Source organism: Hemiscyllium ocellatum, chromosome 5 (assembly GCF_020745735.1).
Source record: "Hemiscyllium ocellatum isolate sHemOce1 chromosome 5, sHemOce1.pat.X.cur, whole genome shotgun sequence".
In the NCBI taxonomy this organism is placed as follows: domain Eukaryota; kingdom Metazoa; phylum Chordata; class Chondrichthyes; order Orectolobiformes; family Hemiscylliidae; genus Hemiscyllium; species Hemiscyllium ocellatum.
In genome coordinates this window covers 129,216,396-129,233,096 of record NC_083405.1, presented here as the reverse complement: position 1 = coordinate 129,233,096, position 16,701 = coordinate 129,216,396, and the positions used below count along the sequence as shown (strand labels likewise).

The 16,701-nt window shown below is 44.4% G+C and overlaps 1 protein-coding gene across 1 annotated transcript in view; it reads left to right on the top strand.

The window, feature by feature from the left end:
- LOC132816243 (vasoactive intestinal polypeptide receptor-like) overlaps window positions 1-12,391 on the top strand; it is a 62,538-nt gene extending 50,147 nt beyond the window's left edge. Inside the window, exons 9-11 of the mRNA XM_060825739.1 lie at window positions 3,502-3,631; window positions 8,394-8,435; window positions 11,543-12,391. Of these exons, the coding sequence (XP_060681722.1) occupies window positions 3,502-3,631; window positions 8,394-8,435; window positions 11,543-11,731 (361 nt within the window). The 3' untranslated portion in view covers window positions 11,732-12,391. The remainder of the gene's footprint in view (window positions 1-3,501; window positions 3,632-8,393; window positions 8,436-11,542) is intronic.
- Window positions 12,392-16,701: the final 4,310 nt, after the last annotated feature.

The following is a 16,701-nucleotide window of genomic DNA, read 5'->3' as shown; positions in this document are numbered from 1 at the left end:
GACCTGAATTGATACATCTTTGAACAGTAAAGGCATTAAGGGTTATGGTGAGTGGGCAAGTAAGTGGAGCTGAGTCCGTGATCAGCTGTGATCTTATTGAATGGTGGAGCAGGTTCAAGGGGCCAAATGGCCTACTCCTGCTCCTAGTTCGTATGTTGTAGAATCATAGAGTAATACAGCATGGAAACAGGCTCTTTGGCACTAAAAGGTCCACGCTGACCACTCAGCTAGTTCCAATTGCCCACATTTGGTCCACATCCCTCTATACCCTTCACATCCATGTACTTATCCTAATGTTTTTTTAAATGTTGCTATTGTACCTGCCTTAACCATTTTGTCTGGCAGCCCGCTCCATACCCGCACCACTCTCTGTGTGAAGAAGTTGCCCTTCAGGTCCCTCCTAAACTTTTCCCCTCTTACCTTCACCCTGTGCCCTCTAGTTTTCAATTTCCCATCCTCGGGAAAAAGACTATATACATAGATCCTATCCATGCCTCTCATGATTGTACACGCTTCAATAAGGTCACCCCTCATTCTCCTCTGTTCCAAGGAATAAAGTCCGATCCTGGCCAACCTCTCCCTGTAACTCAGCCCTACCCGTCCTGGCAACATCCTTGTAAATCTTCTTCACCCTCTTTCCAGTTTACCTAAGCCTTTCCTGTAACAGGATGACTAAAACTATACAAAATACTCCACGTGTAGCCTGACCAACAACTTATACAACTGCAACATAACGTCCCAACTCCTATACTCAATGCCTCGACTGATGAAGGCCAGCATGCTAAATGCTTCTTCACCACTGTCTACCTGTGACACCGCTTTCAAAGAACTATGTACTTGTACTCCTAGGTCCCTCTGTACCACAACACACCTCAGCACCTTACCATTTACTGTACAAGTCTTATCTTGGTTTGACTTACAAGGTGCAACACCTCACACTTATCTGTATTAACGTGCATTCGGCAGTCCTCAGCTCAATTCCCCATCTGATCCAGATTCCTCTGTAATTTTTGATAACCTTTCTCGCTATCAACGATAGTATCATCCGCAAACTAACTAACCATGCCTTTGTACTTTCACATCCAGATCATTTTAGATTAGATTCCCTACAGAATGGAAATAGCCATTTGGCCCAACAAGTCCAAACCAACCCTCCAAAGAGTAACCACCCAGACCCATTCCCCTACCTGGTTAAAAGCAAATTACTGCGGATGCTAGAATCTGAAACCAAAAGAGAAAATGCTGGAAAATCTCAGCAGGTCTGGCAGCATCTGTTAGGAGAGAAAAGAGCTGACGTTTCGAGTCTAACTGACCCTTTGTCAAAGCTGGTTGACTGGTCTGGAGGGAAGGCCTTATGAGGAAAGGCTGAGGGACTTGGGTCTGTTTCATTGGAAAGAAGGTTAAGAGGGGATTTGATAGAAACATACAGGATGATCAGAGGATTAGGTAGGGTAGACAGTGAGTCTTTTTTCCAGAATGATGACGTCAACTTGTACGAGGGGGCATAGCTACAAATTGAGGGGTAGGCAAAGGTGAGGACTGCAGATGCTGGAAACCAGAGTTTAGATCAGAGTGGTGCTGGAAAAGCACAGCAGGTCAGGCAGCATCCGAGGAGCAGGAAAATCAACGTTTCCTGATGAAGGGCTTTTGTCCGAAGCGTCGATTTTCCTGCTCCTCAGATGCTGCCTGAACTGCTGTGCTTTCCCAGCACCACTCTGATCTAAACACAAATTGGGGGGTGATAGATTTAAGACAGATGTCAGAGGCAAGTTCTTTACTCAGAGAATGGGAAGGGTGTGGAATGCCCTACCTGCCAATGTAATTAACTCAGCCACATTAGGGAGATTTAAATAATCCTTGGATAAGCACATGGATGATGATGGGATAGTGTAGAGGGATGGGCTTAGATTAGTTCACAGGTCGGCGCAACATCGAGGGCCGCAGGGCCTGTTCTGCGCTGTATTGTTCTACATTTTACCCTATATTTACCCTTGACTACACCTAACACTATGGGCAACTTAGCATGGCCAATTCACCCTGACCTGCACATCTTTGGATTGTGGGAGGAAACCGGAGCACTCGGAGGAAAGCCACACAGACACTGGGCGAATGTGCAAACTCCACACAGACTCGGGCATCTGTCTGGAATCGAACCCATGTACATGGTTCTGTGAGGCAGCAGTACTAACCACTGAACCATCATGTAAATAATAAATAACATAGGTCCAAACCTTTGTTCTTATATGAGCTGGTCCTCTGCTTCCATGTGATATTCCTGACCTTGAGGCCAAATCGATACAGGAAGAATAATACCTAGGGGAGGAGGGGGAAACCTACATATTTCAGGAGATGGTGAACTTGGAGGTGGGAAGGGCATTTAATTATGCAAGTGATGGTGCCCAATCCTAGCCATTAAGTTCTGTGTGGTCAACTTTCCTGCCTTGCTGTCAATTGAGCTGCTTACGTGACCAATTCAGGACCATTTAAGGGCCTTATCCCATCATCCAATGGCATTAACCCACAGTTGTGAGTCGGCCTGTAGCCGAGCCTGTTCGAGAACTGATACCCGGCCAGTAGCTCATCCCCCTGGGGTGCGGAGTCCTCCGAACAAAGGCAGTCAGTGACTGATCAAGAGACTTAACATAGAGCAGCAGGGGTTGTATACTGGAAGCCAGTACCCTAACCGTGCTTCCTATTCTTATCCTGGTCCCATCCCGCTGATCCCATCTTGGGAAAACTCCCACCCACAAATCCCTTATCTCAGTCCTGGATCTTCCGTGAACCTGGAACTCTGGAGATGCTCTCCTTGTATCTCCCCATGGTGAAGCGCAAGCCTCTGATTGGTTGCAGCTCTTGCTGGGTAGGACCTTTGCCCTCAGGGTCTTGATTCCAGGTGACAATCTGCTGGTGCCCTTGAAATGCCTGATTCTCCAAATGGTTGCTGAGAATGCCTCCATAATATATAAAGAGACAAAGTATGAACGGCACATTTGAGCCTGCTATGCCATTCAATAAGATCAATTTGCCAATTGAGCGGGGAATAAACAAAATCAGAAGTTGCTGGCAAAGCTCAGCAAGTCTGGCAGCATCTTAGAGAGAAATCAATTAACGTTCCAGGTTGAGTGACCTTCCTCAGAACAGCGGGAAATAAAGATGGATTGCACAAGAAATAACAAAAGAGATAGAAAAGGAAAAGTTTTAAAATATATCAGTGTTTCCATTTTAAAAATGTGTAATAATTAACAGATGAAGGAATGCGACTGCACACTTGAGAATGGTGCCAACAGTAATTGACACTTGGCATACTGTCAAAATAATCACAGGCTCCTAATTCAGGCTGAATTAGAAATGTGCAAACCTTAAATGCTTTCAAGGTAGGCTCCATTCATCACCAATATTTTGTGATGAGTTTATTTTGTAACTTCTTGACATTCATTCACAGGCCGTGTGGGGTGGCCTGATGGCTCTAAAGAAGTGATTTCTTTTCTTCCCCTTTTACAGGAGGCTTGCAAAGTCAACTCTTCTGCTAATTCCTCTTTTTGGAGTCAATTATATTGTGTTTGCATTCTTCCCTGACAACTTTGAAGTGGAAATAAAACTGGTTTTTGACCTCATTCTCGGCTCTTTTCAGGTAAGACATTCTATCTTTCATCGCGCACCCTGCTATTATAAACAGGAAACCTGTTGTACATAGAAGCAGCAGTAGGGCCATTCAGTCCCTTTGATCATTCTCCTCTCTCAATCTATTTGCATTCAGATAACAATCTACCTTCCTGTTTTCAGTCCCAAAGTTAGAAATGTCACATTTATACTACATCTGCCATGCATTTGCCCACTCACCCAACTTGTCCAAATCATTCCGTATCATCCTCACCGCTCACCCACCCACCTTGCTTTATTTCATCTGCAAATTGTGAGGCATTACATTTCGTTCCCTCATCTAAATCACTAATATACATTGTGAATAGCTGAGGTCCTAACACTGATCCCTGGCACTCCCTGTCATTCAGAAAAAGACTTGTTTACTTCTATTTTTTGTTTCCTGTCTGCCAAGCAGTTTTTTTTAAAACCCACTTCAATATTCTGCCCCTAATCCCAGGAGTTTTAATTTTGCACATTAATCTGTGATTGGACACACTGTCAAAAGTCTTCTGAAAGTCCAAATAAACCACATCCACTGTCTCCCCTCATCAACCCTATGACTTACGTCCTTAAAAAACACGAGTAGCTTTGTCAAGCATGGTTTCCATTTTACAAATATGTGCTAACACTGTCCAATCATGCCACTGTTTTCCAAATGCTCAGCTATAAAGTCTTCAGTAATGGACTCTGGCATTTTCCCCACTACTGACATCAAGCTGCCTGGTCTAACATTCCCTCTGCCTTCTCTCTGCCTCCCTTTGTTAAAATGGTTGCGTTTTACTAGCTGCTCACCAATCTGTAGGAAATGTTCCAGGCCTAAAGAGTTTTAGGAGATGACAACCAATGATTCCGCTCTTTCTGGGGGGGGCCTTCCTGAAGTCGATTATCAGGGCCTGGTGATGTATCGGCCTTCAATCCCATCAAATTCCCCAACACCATTTCCCTTCTAATACTGATTTCTTTCCGTTCCTCCCTCTGTGTAAACCCTCTGTTTCCCAATATTACTGGTATGTTATTTATATTCTCGGAGTCATAGAGATGTACAGCATGGAAATAGACCTTTCAGTCCAACCTGTCCACGCCAACCAGATATCCCAACCCAATCTAGTCCCACCTGCCAGCACTTGGCCCCTATCCCTCCAAATCCTTCCTGTTCATATACCCATCCAGATGCCTTTTAAATGTTGCAAAACACAGAACCAAAGTATGTATTTAGTTGGTCAGTCACTTAGTTATTTCCCTTTATAAATACCCCTCTTTCTGACTGTAAGGGACCTACATTTGTCTTCACCAATATATTTCTGTTCACATATCTATAGAAGCTTTTGCAGTCAGTTTTTATGTTCCCTGCAAGCTTAATCTCAAAGTCTCTTTTGCCTTTCTTAATCAATCCCTTTTATCCTCCTTTGCTGAATTCTAAACTCTGCAGGTGTGTTGTTTCTTCTTGGCGAATTTGTAAGCTTCTTCCATGGATCTACACCAAGTCTAACTTTTCCTTGTTAGTCATGGTTTGGCCGCCTTTCCTGTTTTACTTCTGCACAAGACAGGAACGACCAACTGTTGCAATTCGCCCAAGCACCCTTTGCATGTTCACCAGTGCCTTTCCACCATCATCTCTTTCACTAACTTTCCCCAATCTATCATAGCCAACTTGCATATCATTCCAATTTAATGCCCTCTATTTAGATTCAGGACCATAGTCTCGGAATCAACCAAGTCATTTGCCATCCTGATGAAGAATTCTATCATGTGATCGCTCATCCCTTCATTTACAACTCATTCTCAAAGCCAACTGCTTTTAATATTTATTCATTTGTGCGACGTGACCGTTATTGGCTGGGCCAGAATTTATTGCCTGTCACTAGTTGCTCCTTGAGAAGGTGGGGGTGAGATGCTTTCTTGATCTGCTGCAGTCCACCTGCTGTGGGTTGACCCACAATGCCCTTAGGGAGGGAATTCCAGGATTTTGACCCAGCAACAAGAAGGAACGGTGATATATTTCCAAGTCAGGATAGTGAGTGGCTTGGAGGGAAACTTGCAGGTGGTGGTGTTCCCATGTATCTGCTGCCCTTATCCTTGCTGGAAGTGGTTGTGGGTTTGGAAGGTGCTGTCTGAGGATCTTTGGTGAATTTCTATTGTACATTCTTGTAGATAGTACACGCTGCTACTCCTGAATGTTGATGGTGGAGGGAGTGGATGTTTGTGGATGTGGTGCCAATTAAGTGGGCTGCTCTGTGATGGTAACACCATTGAATGTCAAGAGGTAGTGGTTAGATTCTCTCTTCTTGGAAATGGTCATTGTCTGGCACTTGTGTGATGCGAATGTTGCTAGTTTGATTCAAGGACTATGAGGAGAAAGTGAGGACTGCAGATGCTGGAGATCAGAGCTGAAAATGTGTTGCTGGAAAAGCGCAGCAGGTCAGGCAGCATCCAAGGAACAGGAGAATCAATGTTTCGGGCTTAAGCCTTCCTGAAGAAGGGCTTATGCCCGAAACATCGATTCTCCTGTTCCTTGGATGCTGCCTGATCTGCTGCGCTTTTCCAGCAACACATTTTCAGCTCTGATTCAAGGACTATCTCTAACAAGTGAATCGAACCATGCCCCCTTCATATTCAGGATCTCAAAGAAATGCTGGAGGGGGTTCAGAGCTGGGAATGAAATATGCAAAGTTCATGTCATATTGAAAAGACAGGTAGGTGGACAAAGTTGCCTTGTTTAGCAATTTAAGTTTGCTTTAAAAAAAAGTTGTATAGTGTTGGAAGGCGTAGAATCTGTGTCAGTTGAGTTGAGGAATTGGAAAAGGAGAAAGACCTTGATGGGAGCAGTGGGGCAGAAAATAACTCAGGAGATAGAAAAGGCCTGCAAGAAAGGCACTAACACAACAATCAAGGGGGACTTCAATATGCAGGTGGACTGGGAAAATGCGGTTGGTCGTGGATCCCAAGAAAAGGAATTTGTGGAATGTCTACAAGACGTTTTGTTTTTGGAGCAGTTTGTGGTAGATCCCACTAGGGAACAGGCAATGCTGGATTTGCTGATGTGTAACGAGGCAGACTTGCTTAGGGAGCTCAAGGTGAAGGAAGCCTAGGGGGCAGTGACCATAATAAGACAAGACCCACCCTGCAGTTTGAGAGGGAGAAGCTGGAATCAGATGTAATGGTATTACAGTTGAGTAAACGTAACGACGAAGACATGAGGAAGGATCTGGCTGGAGTTGATTGGAAGGGAAGCAGCAATGGCAGGAATTTCTGGGGTAATTCAGGAGGCACAGCAGAAATTCATCCCAAGGAAGGAGAAGCATATTAAGGGTACGTTAAGGAAACTATGACTGTAAAGGGAAGTTCGGAACAGTATAAAAGCAAAAGGAAAATCGCACATTGTGGTGAAGATTAGTAGTAGGTGGACAGTTGGGAAGCCTAGTTTTTAAAAACAAAAACAGCAGAGGACATCACTACACCACTCCAACACCACTCGAACTGCAGGGGTTCAAAAGGTAGCTCACCACCACCTTCTGGGCAATTGGAATGGGCAGTAAACGCTGGCTCGGCCAGTGATGGCTGCAAACTGTGAAAGAATTTATAAAGTCATAGAGATGAACAGCATGGAAGCAGACCCTTCGATCCAGCTCGTCCATGCCAACCAGATATCCCACCCTAATCTAGTCCCATTTGCCAGCACTTAGCCCATATTCCTCTGAACCCTTCCTATTCATATACCCATCCCGATGCCTTTTTAAATGCTGTAATTGTACCAGCCTCCACCACTTCCTCTGGCAGCTCATTCCATACATGCATCACCCTCTGTGTGAAAAAGTTGCCCCTTAGATCCCTTTTATATCTTTCCCCGTCTCATTTTAAGTCTATACCCTTAAGTTTTGTTCACACCTACACTGGGGGAAAATACCTTGTCTATTCACACTATCCATGCCCCTCATGATTTTATAAACCTCTATAAGGTCACCCCTCAGCCTCCGACGATCCAGGCAAAACAGCCCCAGCCTGTTCAACTTCTCTCTGTAGCTGAAACCCTCCAACTCTGGCAAATTCCTTGTAAATCTTTTCTGAACCCTTTCAAGTTTCACAACATGTTTCCCATAGCTGGGAGACCAGAACTGACCACAATATTCCAGAAGTGATCTAACCAATGCAAGATGACCTCTCAACTCCTGTACTCAACGCTCTGACCAATAAAGGAAACTATACCAAATGCCCTCTTCACTATCCCATCGACCTGGGACTCTGCTTTTAAGGAACTGTGAACCTGCACTCCAAGGTCTCTTTGTTTGGCAACACTGCCCAGAAATTTACTACTAAGCGTATAAATCCTGTCTTGAGTTGCCCAACCTAAATGCTGAAAATGTGTTGCTGGAAAAGCGCAGCAGGTCAGGCAGCATCCAAGGAGCAGCAGAATTGACGTTTTGGGCATGAGCCCTTCTTCAGAGCGCTCCTGCTCCTTGGATGCTGCCTGACCTGCTGCGCTTTTCCTGCAACACATTTTCAGCTCTGATCTCCAGCATCTGCAGTCCTCACTTTCGACCTAAATGCTAGCAGAGTTTGTAATTAAGTCAATCACGTGGTTGAACTTTAATCCATCTGTTACAGTCTTGCAAGCAGGTGCTGATTAATCGTTTTTCTTGTTTTCAGTCTTTGTTGCGGTAAATTCGCGAGATCAAATCATGGATTGTACCTTGTGCAGATGATGAAACAATGCCCTTGTGATAATAATGATTTCCGCTCGATATGTTCCACAGGGTTTCATTGTAGCTGTGCTGTACTGCTTCCTTAATGGAGAGGTAAGAGAATCAGTGACATAGATGTAGATTTGAGTATATATTGATTTCCAAAAGTTACTCGATACAGTACCACACATCACACTTCTGAAGAATGTTATTGGCTGTGGAATCAAAGGGACAGTATTCGAATTGATATGAAATGGCGTTGAGTGATAGGGGAACAGAGACTCATGGTCAGGTTGAAGGAAGATTAGCATTGAAGTTCCCCAGGGATTGGTATTGGAACTGTTGCTTTTCTTGTTATCTATAAATGATCTGGATCTTCGTGTGTAAATTTCAGCGTTTGCGGAGAAAGGTGGCAAATGGAATTCAATGTAGCTAAGTGTGAAGTCATTCACTTTGGTAGGAGTAACAAGATGATGGATTACTGGGCTAATGGTAGGCTACTTGGTAGTGTGGATGAGCAGAGGGATCTTGGTGTCCATGTACACAGATCTCTGAAAGTTGCCACCCAGGTAAATAGTGCTGTGAGGAAGGCATATGGTGTACTGGGCTTTATTGGTAGAGGAATGGAGTTCCGGAGTCCTGAGGTCATGTTGCAACTGTATAAGACTCTGGTGCGGCCTCATCTGGAGTATTGTGTGCAGTTTTGGTCGCCATACTATAGGAAGGATGTGGAGGCATTGGAACGAGTGCAGAGGAGGTTTACCAGGATGTTGCCTGGAATGGTAGGAAAATCTTATGAGGAAAGGCTGAGGCACTTGGGGCTGTTCTCATTGGAGAAGAGAAGGTTTAGGGGAGATTTGATAGAGGTGTATAAGATGATTAGGGGTTTAGATAGGGTCGACACTGAGAACCTTTTACCGCTAATGGAGTCAGGTGTTACTAGGGGACACAGCTTTAAATTAAGGGGTGGTAGGTATAGGACAGATGTTAGGGGTAGATTCTTTACACAGCGGGTTGTGAGTTCATGGAATGCCCTGCCAGTAGCAGTGGTGAACTCTCCTTCTTTATGGTCATTTAAGCGGGCATTGGATAGGCATTTGGAAGTTATTGGGCTAGTGTAGGTTAGGTAGGATTCGGTCGGCGCAACATCGAGGGCCGAAGGGCCTGTACTGCGCTGTATCTTTCTATGTTCTATGTTCTAAATCTTGGAATTATTTCAAACAGTGAAGCAGATAGAGCAGTGGAGTGGGCAGAGGTTATAAACTCTTCCACCCTCTTCTGTCAGATAGAAGAAGCAAAAACTTAAACACACAAACAAGAGATTCAAGAACAGATTCTGCCCCGCTGTTAGTAGACTTCTGAATGGCCTCTCAAACTTTAAACTTAATGTTGGTCTTGCTGTTTGTGTGCCTTCTCTGCAGCGGTAACACTGTATTCCTCGCTGTGTTCTATTACCCTAATGCACTTTGTATGATATGATCTGCCTATGATGCACGCAAAACAAACTTTTCACTGTACTTAGGTACATGTGACAATAATAAATCAGATCAAATCAAAAATCAGAAGACCGATGAAGTTCAATGTGGAGAAGTGTGAGGTGATACATTTTTGTACAAGGGAGTGGAAACTGAGGAATAAAAACAGTGTACTACTCCAAAGGAGCTGCAGGAACAGAAAGACCTGGCTGTGTATGTCCATGAGTCATGAAATGTGACAGGACAGGCAGAGAAAAGAGTTAATAAAGCCCACGTTATTCTAGGATCGCTTAGTATGATCCCCCCACAAGGGGGAGGGGCTACGCTGCATTGACCCTGTCAAGCTGCCTCAGAATCTTGTATGGTTCATAAAGGTCACCTTTCTTTCTTCTGAACCCCAATGAGGACCGACTTACTCACCCTCTCCTCATAAATCCCTCCAACCACTTTACCAAGACATGTGTTGAATCACAGCTGGAATATGGTGAGCAGATTTGGTTTCCTCATGTAAGGGAAGATATTCCGTCATTGGAGGCAGTCCAGAGAGGGTACACTCAGCTGATTCCACGTATGGAGGAGAGGTTGAGTAGGTTGGGCCTGTGCTCATTGGAGTTTGAAAGAATGAGAGGAAACCTTACTGAAATGTACGAGATTCTTGGGGGATTTGACAGGGTAGATGCTAAAAGGTTGCTTCCTGTTGTGGGAGAGTCTCAGAATAAGGGGGTTACACATGTATGACAGAGGTGCGGAGGAATTTCTTCTTTCAGAGGCGAGTGAATCTGAATGAATGGATGATTTATTGTCACCTGTATTTTACAGTGAAATACAATACAGTAAAAAAAACTTTCATTTGTCGCCATTTTAGGTTAGATTCCCTACAGTGTGGAAACAGGCCCTTCGGCCCAATAAGTCCACACTGACCCTCCGAAGAGTAACCCATGCAGACCCATTTCCCTCTGACTAATGTACCTAACACGATGAACAATTTAACATGGCCAATTCACCCTAACCTGCACATCTTTGAACTGTGGGTGGAAACCCACGCAGACACAGGGAGAATGTGCAAACTCCACACACAGTTGCCCCAGGCTGGGATCGAATCCAGATCCCTGGCACTGTGAGGCAACAGTGCTAACCACTGAGCCACCATTCCACCTGAAGCAGTTTAAGAATTCAGGAAAAATGTAAAGATATAGCTTAATTTAAAAAGTCCGGATTCCGAACCAGCTCAGTACCACCACCACCTCACCAAATCCAACTAATGTTGAAGTCACTGACCATCCGGTGCCATCTTTCATTGCTAGGCTAAGTCACCTTCACCACCTGTACCAGGCACACCAATTGCTGGAGACTATCGCTGAGCTGATGGTGTCACGGTGCCGTCCCTCCATTGCCTCACCGCCGTCAGCACTGGACCGAGCCAACAACCAAGTTGCCAATCCTGAGGTGCCATTCTTTGTCGCTGGGTCTACCTTTGCTGCCATTGCCTCTGGGATCTCTCTCCTCCACGCTGTGGAATCTGTGGAACTCTTTACCACAGAGCGCTGGTGTGGCTGGGTTGTTAAGTAAGTTAAAAGCTGAGGTAGACAGATTTTTAGTCCGGAAGGGAAGTGAGGATTATGGGGAAAAGGCAGGAAAGTGGAGTTGAGGATTACCAAATCAATCATGACTCAGTGGGCCAAATAGCCAGAGATACCTGCTCCTCTATTTGATGGTCTTCTCATTGATGTTGTCACCTGTGTGTAGGTCCAGTCGGAGCTGAAGAGGAAATGGAGGCGATGGCAGATTGACAGGTATGTAGGAGGGGACCTGAAGTACCACCATCCGTCCATGGGCAGCAATGGCACCAACTGCACCACCCAGATCTCGATGCTCACCAAGTGCAGTCCCAAGACCAGGTCGTCGAGCTTTCAAGCCGAGTCTTCCATTGCATAGCATGAGGCATCTCCCCTTCCAGGGTTTGGTTGAACATTAAAGTACACGCAATCCTGAAGAGGAATCCAACAAAAAGAAACGATACACGCAAAGCTTCATAATGCTGAAGTTGATGTGAAAGCTAATGTTCCTGGGGAAATGAAGCACATCCTCCCAAGAGGTAGAAATTGATCGGAATTTCATGGCTAAGAATTGACCTGCTTTTAAAAAAAAAATGGGATGGCCATCTTCAACTGGGGCAAGATTGACTTTGCAGGCAGTGATCGTTTGCAGGAAACCAAATCTCAAAAGTTTCAATGATTGACAAATGGACAAAGGTAAATTATTATATAGTTGCTCGGTTTTCTTGGAACTCAATGCTCAAATCTCCACCCTACAACCTGACTGCCAGTATACCTCCTGTTCCTTTTATCTACCACTCATTAAAACCTACCTCTTTGACAGCGATTTCAGTCAACTTTTCTGATCTCCCGTTATGAAGCATTGAGTCATATTTTGCTTTCTAATGCTCCTGTAAAACAACTAAAGGCATTTTTATATAGATACATAGAAAATAGGAGCAGGAGAATATGATCTGTATGATCATGGCTGATCATCCAACCCACTATCTCCCCATACCCTTTAATCCCTTTAGACCTAAGAATTATTTTGTAATTATACAGTCCTTTTTCATACAACAAGTTGTGTGTCACCCAGGTTTAAGATACCTGTTCTTGGAGCAAAAGACAAGGTTCCAGCTTTCTTCTGTGAAATTCTTTCCATTTTGATCAATCTGTTTTTCCACAAGTTGATGCCATTGTACAGGGTATGCCATAGGAGGGCATGCAAAATGAAGTTGGGCTAATTTCCCATCAGAGTATTATAGAATCTTAGAATCACTATGGTCTGGAAGCAGTCTATTCGGCCCATTGAGATCTCACTGACCCTCTGAAGAGCATCCCATTCCTCCCTTAGCATTCCCTATGGCTAATCCATCCAGCCTGCCCATCCCTAGGTACTATGGGCAAATTCACATTGCCAATCCACCTAACCTACACATCTTTGGACTGTGGGTGGAAACCAGAGCACCCAGAGGAAACCCACATAGACACTGGGAGAAAGTGCAAACTCCACACCGTCCATTACAGTTTTGGAAAATTTAAGTTACTTCAGTCAATGAAACTTTATAAAGAGCAGATTTTTCTTCTAACATGCACTTTCAATTTATGATGGTAACGTTTTTGATTTTCAATAGCCTTTTGTTCTTGGGAAGTAAGAATTGCTTTGACCTTGAGAAAGGGTCTGGTTAATGCTGTCAACTCTGTGACCAAAAGAGAAAATGCTGGAAAATCTCAGCAGGTCTGGCAGCATCTGTAAGGAGAGAAAAGAGCTGACATTTCAAGTCTAACTGACCCTTTATCAAAGCTGTGCTTTTCCAGTGCTACACCTTTTGACGAGAGAGCTATCTTTGGCCAATACATGTCCCTCAACCAACGTCACAGAAGATCAGACGCTTCTATTCTCAGCTTGCTGTGTGTAAACAGCTGTTGAAAACACGGACGCTGTGCTGTCAGGATGTATCTTATCACTTTTTTTTAATTATGGAGATGCAACTCACCTCAGACTCGTGTGCATTTAACTAAAGCTTAGTGCTGTCGTAATGCAAACATCAATACTTTCTTTAGAGTCACGCAGGAAGGTACCAGAAGCATGGCCAATGAATGAAAAGATTTCGCTCACTGTTCTGAGGTCAGAGTCCAAGCAAAGCAGCAGTTTTATTCTACCACTATATTGATATTCTGCTATCACTGACTGAGCTCTTTAATCAGACTTGTAACCTGTATATTTGCTTCCAGAGGGTGGAAATGGCTGTGTGGTATTATTGCTAGTCTAAACACACAGAGCCCCAGTTAATGTTCTGGGGATGTGGGTTCAAAACCCACCATGGCAGCTTGTATGGAACTGAATTCCATCAGAATCTGAAATTAAGAATCCAAAGATGAAACTGTTGTGGGAGAGAGAACTAATCTGGTTCACAAATGTCCTTTTGAAGAATGAAATGTACCAACTTTACCTGGTCTGTTCTACATATGACTCCAGATCCCTTAGAATCATAGAATCCCTAAAGTGTGGAAGCAGGCCATTCAGCCCCTCCAAAGAGCATCCCCCAGACCCACTCCCCTATCCTATTCCTATAACCCTACATTTCTTATGGCTAACCCACCTAGCCTGCACATCCCTGGACATAATGGGGCAATTTAGCATGGCCAATCCACCTGACCTGCACATCTTTGGACTGTGGGAGGAAACCCACACGCACAGGGAGAATGTGCAAGCTCTACACAGGCAGTCACACAAGGGTGGAATCAAACTGGGGTCTTCGACGCTGTGAGAGAGCAGTGCTAACCACTGAGCCAAAGTCCCTCCTACCAGGGGCAGGACAATAAATGACGGTCTAATCAGCGGCACACATCCTGTTACTGATTTTAAAAAAGGGATGGGTTACTTCTTACTGATGGTGGTGTCTGCAATCCAGAACTGTTCCATGTGATGACCACCCCTTGCCTTGTTGGGCATGATTGCAGTGGTATCATCAGGACATGGCTAAAATCAACTTAATAGCATTCCAAATGTGACAGCGAGTGAATACATTGAGGATTTTTTTTTTGTGTTTTGAGATAGTCTTCTCACATCAATACTCAATGAGCAAACCCTGCAAACACTTTGGTAGCAGAACATAAATTGCTAAAACAAAACTCAGCAGGTGAGGAGAGAAACAGAGTTAACATTTCGAGTCTAGTGACTTCAGAACGGTGTACTGTAATAGTAATATTTTGGTATCCTCAGTCCATGCAGTCTTTCATCAGTCTTGGTGGAGAAGTGTAATTTGACAGTGGATCAACTCGAAATCACTTTATTGTAAATAAGTATCATTATCTACGACTGTGTATAATTGTCATGTTAATTTGACTTGCAATGAATGTATTTTGTTTTGATGCCATGACCACTCATTGTAAAAGCTAGAGTTCCTCATTAAAAAAATTTGAAGTCACCATAACCCTGCTCCCTTTATCGCAGAGGAATCTATTGGTGGTTTCACCTGAGGGTCACCACCTCTCAGGCAAGGGGAGAGGTTGAGAAAGAGAGTTCCGTTGTGGCACTCTCAGTGCAGGAGGTGATAGCATTGTAAACCAACCATCCAGCCAACTGAGCGAAGCAAGTTCAACAATTAGTGTCTGTCCATTACAGAAGATTTTGATTCAATCCAAATTTGCTGGAGAGCAGAGCATCCTAAATCTGACACTAGCGGTAGCTTACTGCATCTTCAGAATTCTGCTGGTAACCACCTCAAATTGAAATCGCACACTCTTTAGAATGATGGTAACTTCAGTCAGCTAAATGTAATAATGAGCACATCATGTTGCCTCAACATGGTGACCCACTCCAGAATAACTCCCTTTCCCCACGGCAGCCATGGTGGCCCTCTGGAGTTGTCGGCTTGGCCACCAACCTCTTAGAACCTTGGGGGCCCCCTCATCAAACTGAGCTGTTGCTCGGTGTGGAAGATGTCAGCAAGCTCCTGACCAATTAGCAGAGACTTGGTTGAGAAGTGATGGTTTGAAAAGGAAGTTTCCCACTATATTTGCTTTTCAAAGAGACGTGAGAAATAGCTCAGTCACTGCAGCAAATACCTGGCATCTCCTCATGGTTGAGTGCTGTTTAGTCAATCTAATTGTGTCACTTTGCAAAATGATTGCAAACCTATGTTGGAAGGATGTGCTATAAAGGGGCAGATGTGTGAGAAAGGGGGTCCTCCTGTTGGATACGCTGCCTCTGTTCCCCTGTTCAACTGTCTGTGCCTGTAAAGCCATCGCGTCTCTCGGGAATTTGCCAAGCAAGTCAGGAGTGGCTGTGATGCTGTGCTATTACCTCTGGGAACTGGGGATGGGTCCCTGGTCCAAACAAGCAGAAAGAGGAGAATTCTTACTTTAGATAGGAACATAAATTGAAACATGATCCCAGTGACAAGGGCCAGTATGCCGATCATCTCCAGAGGTATAGGGAGGTGACTGTTCAGAGTATTCAATCAACAGGGTCACTGTGCAAGGTTAACTTGGTTCTGACTTCCAGGAGCAGGGATGTCTTAGGAAGTGCATTCAGCCTTGGTTATGAACTGCCTTTTCTCCCACCCACCACAAGGAGAACAGAAACTCTTCAAATCACAGAATGTGCAGAAGGAGGCATTTCAGCCTGTTGTATCTGCACCAGTTCTATTGCCTAATCCCAAATTCCTGTCTTTCCCCCATATCTCTGCATACCATTTCTGTCCAAAAAATCTCCAATGCCCCCTTGAATGCTTCAATTGAACCTGCCTCCACCACATTTCCAGGCAGTGCATTCCAGACCCTGACCTACTTGCTGAGTTAAAGAAGTATTTTCTCGCATCACTCTTGCTTCTTTTGCACGTCACTTTACACCCTCTCATTATTGTTTCTGTAACCGCGTTGGAACAGCTTCTCAGTGCCTACTCTCTCCAGCCAGCTCAGGATTTTGAAAACCTCTCTTGTTTCCTCTCAGCTGCCTTCTCTCCAGGGAGAACAGTCCCAACATCTTCAATCTATCCTCATGACTGATGGTTCTCATTCCTGGAACCATTCATGTAAATCGCTGTGCACTCTCTCCAATGTGTTCACATCTTTCCTTTAATGCAGCACACACAGCTCTACACAACACTCCAGCTGAGGTCTGACAAGTGTCTTACACAAGTTCAACATCACCTCCTTGCTCTTGTATTCCATGCTCTTTTAATAAAGCCAGGTTTCGGGCTTATACCCGAAACATCGATTTCCCCTGCTCCTCGCATGCTACCTGACCTGCTGTGCTTTTCCAGCACCACACTCAATTCTGGTCTCCAGCATCTGCAGTCCTCACTTTCTCCAGGAATACCTTTTATGTTTGTTAACTGCCCTCTCCACATTACTTTGTCACTG